Genomic DNA, 8110 nt, shown 5'->3' on the forward strand with positions numbered 1-8110 from the left:
AATAATGATGATTTTAGCTGTTAGATGTTTTATTCCATGAGAAGTTTCGGTCTATTTAAACCCAATTCTTAATGCCAGAAATGAGGAGAGCAGTGCCACCTAGCAACCAATATGTAGTTCACTGATCCGAACCCTAAACCCTCTCAGCATTCGAAAAACATTCAGATATAAAAATTACAACCGATTGGAAGTCACGGAGTTAGTTAATTTTCCGAATAGGAAACCAACATTACGATGAAGATCAGGCTGTGTGGAAGCACTATCACGAGCTACCTTCGTTCTGGGCTAAGCAATAATTAGCTGCGCCATGACCTATCACTAATCGTAAATTCCAAAATCTCATTAAAAAAATTTTTAAAATCGAAATTTTGTTAATACTCAATGAGAAACTAAAATTTGACGTATGTCAAAATTGTTACATTACCAACCAACATTTCTTTCTACTGAAGAAACTGAATGTCAAAACATTATATACTCGCGTCTTTGAAAACAAATACCGAGCACGCCGATGTCACCACATCTCTGAAATCATTTAACAGCAAAAGTTTTAATCATCAACGAATAAATGAACATTTACAATTCATCTCAATCTGGATTGCAGGATCCTTAAATGGAAACGAGGCGTATGAATTTACGTCGCCTCAAACCGACACCTAATCATTATCTTCCAATAAATTCGAATATCTATCGAAATTAAAAATATGTAAGTTCTTGTCCGTCTAAATTGCGCAAATCTGTCAAAGTGTGACGTTTTTTGAAAGAAACGCACAACCATCCGTCAAAAACTGGCATACTTCTACATACGTCAGAAGTTTTTTAAGATAAACGCTACAGCGTGAAGACGCTACCACATTACCAAAATCGTAAAAACAAAAAATTTCATCGCTGAAATCCAATAAAAAAATGCCATTAATACATACTGAATTGACCTGCAGAGTCACCTACCGTCCGATAGCTCGTCAAAGTCGAACTCATTTTCAAGTGAAAAGTAGAACTCGATCTGTTCCAATGGAAGGTCGAACTTCCCGTCCAAAGACCCACCCTTTTTACCCTTTCCCACGCGATACGCCATAGATCCATTAATTCCATTAAGAAAGATGGGTTTGCGATTGGTCGAAACGCAGGTATGGCTATAAATATTTAACATGGCAACGAGCGACAGTAACGTGAGATTTGCCACTCGGGTTCTCTTCTTTCACGTGCACTTGTAAACACGACCATAGTTAGCCTGCGAACGTGTATTTTCGATGTTAATAATATGAAGCTAATGACCATTTCAATTTATTTTTAAATTTTGGTTTATATTTTATTTCATCATTCCATTTTCGTCAACTTTGGAGCTCTAATCCAGATTTTCGTTCTTTTTTTTTTTTTCAAAATAACATGCACCGTTATTGAAAATTCCCGTTTCCGAAAATGTCTCTTTCGACTGAAGTAACTTTTGTATAACGTCAAAATTGGTGATAAAAACTGCCCGCTACACGTTACATATACATATTTAAAAGAAAACGTGTCATTCAGTGAAAATCTCGACAGTTTTACAACCATCAACTATCCCAAGCGGGCTATTGGTTCTTCGATTCTTCAACCAATTCGAAGTTATCCATCAGCAAGACCAAAATATGGTCCTTCTAGCCAAAATTCAGACCAGAAGAAAAAGTCTATCAGAATACGGCAGGGTACTTCGTCAAACTATTCTGCAGTGTGACGCCCCATTAAACCGATTTAGTTGGGTGATATTGGTCAGTTCAACGTGTCTCTGGACGATTTCGTGTGATTGTGACATATGGAGCATTTTCATCTATGGTAGATTTTCTGGGTTGTCGTTCTATCTGTGTCATCATGATGACTTCTCCTTCAAGTCAACAATGTCAAATAGAAACATCTGATATTCGTTGTTGTCGCTTTACAGCTTGTGGATCAACCACTGTTCTCTTTCATGTCGAAAATAGAGTATTGGAAGACATCTTAATCCAGCATTAAATAGTTTTCGTTTTTTATGAGAAATATCGTATGGCAGCGAACATCTGGAGTTCTTGACCGAACAAGTCGTTGGTGAAAAACTACGCACAAAATACACCTAAAACCGACACAAAACGCAGAGTTCACCCTCTCTTCTCAGAACGCATAGAGCAAACAAGAATCTTTCCCGCAAAGGACAAAAAAAATCACAAAACCACCTAAAAAATCTCATATAATCCTTGACCAGTCCCAATAAAGAGAAATACACGAGTCCCCCGATTGGTGTTTCAAGACGCGTAGTGGACTAAAAATTTTGGAATTTAATCTTGAGATTCTGGGAATAAGCCCTACTTGTTATGGAACCAATTTGAAGCAGATGGGAGAAATTCAGAAGAGCTTCAAAGAATTCAGATATCGAATAGAAAGATGTGCAGAAAATAGCGGACATTATATTGAACAAAGTAAAACGCTTCGTAAATAAGTTTTTTTACGTTATTTAATTTAATAAATAGGGTTTTGAACAAAATCGACAGATCTGGACGAAATTGGGCATTCATTCATAATTTTTTGCTCTGAACAAGTTTCCTTAGTAACGTTTTGCCGAATTATGAAGGCAAAAGGCACTTTACCTAAAAGGAAAATGGATTTTGCGTCACTGGCAAGTCCTACTTTATTTTCAAAAACTCAAAATATATTTTAAATTTGTTTCGTAACAAACACAGTTTAATGCCAGAATTTCGAAATAAAATTCTAAAATTTTTACTCCATTAACCTCTTATAATGTCAATCGGGGGACACCCTGTATAATGTAAGTGTTAAACACATACACAGTAAATTTACAACTTAAGTAAACTGAAATAAGTCTCATTTTCAATACAATTTCTATTAGACGCCGACGAATACCATTTAACGCCGGAATCTGGCGGGAGTCCCAATGGGGGCTTGCGCCTCAGACGAATTTAAAAATAGTTCGATGTAACGGTGCGACATGTGACTCTTGTCCTTGGACATGGCCTTGAGGGCATCCTCGTGCGTAGAGAAGCTTACGTCTGCTGTGCCGGAGGGGCGTCCAATGTGGTCAGTCAAAATATGGATAGAAGCCGGCTGTACAGGACTAAAGAACTGGAAGTAATGTTATTTATTTGTGTTTGTCAATCCAAGTGGTTAAAAATCTAAAATTCGTTGCGCAAGGTAGAAATTTTTCCCCTACATACAAAAATGAACAGTGAGTGATTGAATTTGGTAGAGGTTAGAAATTCGGTAATGTCGCTTTAATGAGCATTTCTAACCTCGCTGATTTGTCAAGTTCCACCACCGTTACTGTCAAAGTGTCACTGCCTTAATATTTATATAGAGGAAAAATATAACCCACTTTCATAGCGAATAGAGAATGAGAGAGCATGTTGAAGTTTCTTCCGAATATTCCTACACGCCAGGCTGATGCGGAAAGAAAATGGGTTCTGGCAAACAAAACAAAAAGATGAGGTTACCTCCGATATGTCTTGTTGTGAGGCCCTGAAGGGCAGGCCCCTCATGTGGATGCAGTGATTTTGAACCCCGGAAGTGGAGTTCCATGTGTTATCCGGAGTGTTTCTTACTGGTGGTGCAGCTCCCCTTGCCTGGCCCCGGTTTTGTGATACCCAATAGTTATCTTAAGAAGAAACAATGCTACCAGATGGAAATCCGAAACTCCACTCCAATACCCTCATTTAGTAAGTACGCCGTAACGTGAAAATGTTCGCGGTGTGGGTCACGCTTTTGGACGCAAACAATCAAAATTCCCGTAAGTATTAACATTGATTCATCACAATGGTCTGATTGTGTTAGAATGGGTCTGAGTTATCCTACAATTTTACAATTTTCTGTACATTTTATCCACAATTAACGTCATGCAAAAATCAAATTCACATGCACTACCCAAAATTTGTGCTGATGGGGCGTTCTAAATGAGTGTATTATTGTTGTCTTTCATGGGTAATCATATTTCCTACTTAATTTCCCAAAAACCAAAATGCCTACCGCCAAGATTGGCTCCTTTGAAATTTCGATTTCCTCTAGGAAGAAATCTGCCTCCTCCCGGTCCACCAAAACGGTCACCGCGGTCGTAGGGCCCCGGTCGATTACCGAAGGTCGTTGCAGGGCCCCTGGTGGGAGGTCCGTTACGTGGAGCGTAGCCTAAAGCTTCGCTTAATTCTGACAGGCTACTGCGGAATATTTCGATGTACCTGGGGTGAATAGGAAAACCATTAAGGTCAAAAAACCAGGATATTTTCTAGTTTTTTAAATAATTTAGAAATCTGCCGACAAACAAAAAAAGTGCAAACAATAACCTTTGTATAAGTATTCAATGAGGACCCTGTATAAAATCAACAGAGTTAGAGATCCCGGAAAACGTCGACTTATCTGTCATTGTGAATTTTCCTTTTGAAAGTAGATGTGGTGTTGCCTATTTTTTCAATCAGGTTTGTGAGTAAACATGTGTATGAGCATAAACATGTTTATATAGGATTTGTTTGTATTAGTCATCAATAATCATTTTAAAAAACTAAAACTAAACCTAATTTCCACAAATTTTATTAAATTGCCATATGTGTCAACGAAACTCCTCAGCACCCCTTACTAACATAGAAAGCAGGAAAAAAGACTCAACGCCTGACCTTTACCAGTGATGAAAGTGTGCAACTTTTCACTTTTCAGACGGTGGTGATGTCATCAAAGTAGACGCCCCCCCTGCACCCGAGGATGTCAGACACACCTCAATAAATAACAATGCCAATAACAATTGATGAAGATACTCGACAATAACGGCAAGGTTAATACCAAAGGCCATTTCGACCTATCGGACAGTGACATCATTATAAAAAAAACTTCAACCAATAGGTGCTTAAAAATGGGAACGTTCGTGACAGTGACAGCTGATGACAAAAGCATTAGCACCAACGCCTACATTAAATAATGACAATTTTGACAGGTAATTGAAACATTATAGAAACTTGACGTTACGACGAGAAATTTCAACTGGAATTAAAAAAATTGGGTTGCTCTTAGCGATGGGAAATATATATCGATAATTGGCAATTAAAAATGAAAAGTCTATTTAAAAGAGCGACTCTGTGTGACATTAACGATGAAAAAGTAACAGAATTGGAAAATGATTGATTTCGGCTGAGTCTTGAAATATACTAAGGAATTATCTTTAACGTTACGATACAATACATACAGTCTTTCGAATATAAAATATTAAGTTATCTTAAAAAATCTCTTGACCACGAGTCACAGGCAAATTATTTAGATCCATCTTAGCGAATTTTCCTATAATTTGGAAGGAAAACTTTCATTTCGTGACGGTTTCTGTTAATTGTGTTTTTGTCTGTGTAACTAATAAACCAAATTTAGCATTAACCAAAATGTCCCTTCGGGCTCGAACGCGCAAACATTTATAACTGAATCGTAAAACGCATTAAAACTATTAACAATTAAGGTTAAATAATACCTCAATGAGCGTGCCACGGGTGACCCCCCGCCCTCCATTCCCATCCCAGCCCTAAGTCTCGCAGACCTCAAGAGAGAAGCTTTGGCTGTTTAAGCATGATTTAGCCAAAATAATTCCACAAGAAAACAGGTCGAAAATGGCTAAAGTCGAATTTACGGGTGGAAACAATCATGCTTAACTCTAAGTTAAATACGTAAAAGATCTCTCCAGGCCTACGCCCTTACCCCACCTGTGTCCGATTTTTTCCCTGTGTTTCTCGAGAGCCCGTTCCGCCACTGCCCTGTTCGCAAACTGAACGTAGGCCTCCCCTGAGCTGCGCCCCGCGTAGTCGGTCAGCAGTGTTATACCGTTGGGCACTATCTCCAACCCTACCCAAAAAATACAACCACCCATTTCAAATTGAATTATTACCCCAATTAGTGCCATTAGACCGATATCGTTCACTAACAACCTTAGGTCGAATTTTATTAATTAAATTTAGTTTAAATTTAGAAAAACTCATTTATATTCCCGATTAGGATGGATTCTTTTTATAGCTGGTCCAATAAAGTTAACCGAACTAATTTGGGAGATTTAAAAAACACCGCTATAACGCAAATATAGTATATCCTGTTTTAGAAAACTGGAGAAAAATAGACTTAACTTACCGGTGAAAAATTGCGCTATTTCTTCTTTTGAACATTCAAAAGGTAATCCGCGCAAGCGCACACACCCATCATCATTTCCACACGCAGCCCCTGATCTGTTGACTATCCAGTCCATCTCTGCACGTTTGACTTTAAATACTAAAGGTACACGAAAAATGTATCCAAATGCGTCACACCAAAATACAAATAAAATTGCTGAGAATATAATACAGACCCTCAATATAACGGGAACCCATATGCTCCTTATCTCGGGTCTCCACTCTTTCCAAATCACTCATACTGTCAAGTTCTACGAATGCCTCCCCACTTGGACGTCCCTCCTTACTCAGAGTAAGGTGCACCTCCCTAATGCCCTCCCCACCCAAAAATTTAGCCACATCGTCTTCCGTTGCCGACCAGGGCAAGCCTCTCAGTTTTACTATATAATCCAGCTCCTCTTTTATGCCGTAAGGGATTTCCTCAGACATGCTATAAACCAAAATGTAAGTGGTTTTTATCTAAAACTCACATTTTTATTGCCAAAAAATCGAGTTTTCCTGCCCTTGTTGAGAAACTTTGTCCACAGACAAAAAATTTAACATATAAAAACTATTTTTGAGAAGGGAGAGAAAGCTTGTTAATCCTTAAATTATAGTAAATGCTACTGATCCTGATAAAATATGTTACTTATCGCGCTACATTACTAATAAACGTTAAATTTTTATTCATACTACTGCAGAAATGCGAACTAAGTGCTGTTTTCCCACAAAATTGATATATTCAGTTACTTTCCCATGCTAATTATCTGAAAGACTGTCCTATCTTTTACCAAACAAGGTAGCTACAGTTATATACAGTATATACTTTTAGAAAAAATATAGTTCCTATCAAATGGTACTTTCTCACTTGCAACTACCATTATACAAAATTTGGTCAAGCAGTTCCAGACACTTTCTGCAAGAACACAGAAAAAATCATTGTTTTTTCAAATATTGGTGGCTACCTACCTGTTGAAATAGGCTTGCATAATATAATAAACAAAACTGCATAAAACTTGAATGGAAGAGTTAAAGCAAGTCTTCAGCTACTCAAGTGAATGAAACATGTAATTTTCTATAAATGATAATAGTGTTTACACCAGGTTGTACACTGACTTAGATGCTGTCTTGTACATATAAAGCTTAAATACATCTCACAAAACGTAAATGGTGCTCGTTAGTTTTTTATTTGTTTTAGCTGGCCATATAATCTCATAAAGTGTATCAGAAAACTTTTTCATTACTTGAGGCACACACTACCAACTAGAAAGTTTGATTCCAAGTCAGAGGCACTACATTTGGGTCACTATATCTGCATCTATCAAGCGCAAAACACCAATACCTAAATACTAGTAGAATCAAATGGGTCATAGCCATTCTAAGTGTAGGTAAATATCTTAAGTAGTGAATTTTGTATTAAATATAAAAATACCAAGGCAAAATAGGGAGTTTAGGGAGATGAGAGTAATGGTTGTTATGAGCTACCAAACAATTATGGGTACCAGCAACCAGCTTCGTGTAATTGAGTTGCAGGAGTTGTAATACAATTATTTAACAGATACTTACTTCTTGTAGGAAACAGAGGTGAGTCTTTTACACTGATTGAAATGTGCGAAAATCAAAATAAAAATCAAAATTTTGTATTTTCTTCTCGGCTGGGTTGATGTAGTCTTGTGCGTCCCTGTCAATCGGTTTTGTCAATTGTCAGTTTAGTGTTAACTAATGACGCAGAGAAGCGACAGTAAGGTCAAATTCTGAGGGCTTTTCGAACTTGAACGAATGTTGAACGCAATCCCACGGGATTTAATGGAACTAAATTTCGAACACCTCACTGTAATCATTTATTTATTTATATTGATTATTATTGTTTAGATATTTCAATCTGGAAATTTCATTTAAGTCAATAATTAAATTTAAAAAATTTACAAATGAAACTGAATTACAGTTTTAAGTTTTAGTCTTTTAGTCAGTTCTGAACATTGAACCCCGTA

General features: G+C 37.3%; 1 protein-coding gene across 1 annotated transcript; it reads right to left on the reverse strand.

The window, feature by feature from the left end:
- Positions 1 to 2177: 2177 nt before the first annotated feature.
- On the reverse strand, positions 2178 to 7841 carry LOC136350040 (heterogeneous nuclear ribonucleoprotein H-like). Its single transcript, XM_066301566.1, has 7 exons — positions 7686 to 7841; positions 6317 to 6570; positions 6103 to 6240; positions 5685 to 5823; positions 3982 to 4187; positions 3453 to 3613; positions 2178 to 3084 (listed from the first exon to the last, which is right to left on the reverse strand). Exons 2-7 carry the CDS (start codon positions 6567 to 6569, stop codon positions 2869 to 2871), a joined length of 1113 nt encoding a protein of 370 aa, XP_066157663.1. The 5' UTR covers position 6570; positions 7686 to 7841; the 3' UTR covers positions 2178 to 2868.
- Between the last annotated feature and the right edge of the window lie 269 nt (positions 7842 to 8110).

This window comes from Euwallacea fornicatus, chromosome 2 (assembly GCF_040115645.1).
Source record: "Euwallacea fornicatus isolate EFF26 chromosome 2, ASM4011564v1, whole genome shotgun sequence".
Lineage (NCBI taxonomy): Eukaryota > Metazoa > Arthropoda > Insecta > Coleoptera > Curculionidae > Euwallacea > Euwallacea fornicatus.

What these genes read in the sequence shown, in the direction of transcription:
- LOC136350040 (XM_066301566.1), bottom strand. Translation starts at nt 6,569, where the DNA reads ATGTCTGAGGAAATCCCTTACGGCATAAAAGAGGAGCTGGATTATATA. An exon ending in GGGTTCCCGTTATATTGAGG is followed by an intron (nt 6,241 to 6,316) that starts GTCTGTATTATA and finishes GTGTACCTTTAG; the next exon opens with TATTTAAAGTCAAACGTGCA. An exon ending in CAAAGGAGCCAATCTTGGCG is followed by an intron (nt 3,614 to 3,981) that starts GTAGGCATTTTG and finishes TTTCTTCTTAAG; the next exon opens with ATAACTATTGGGTATCACAA.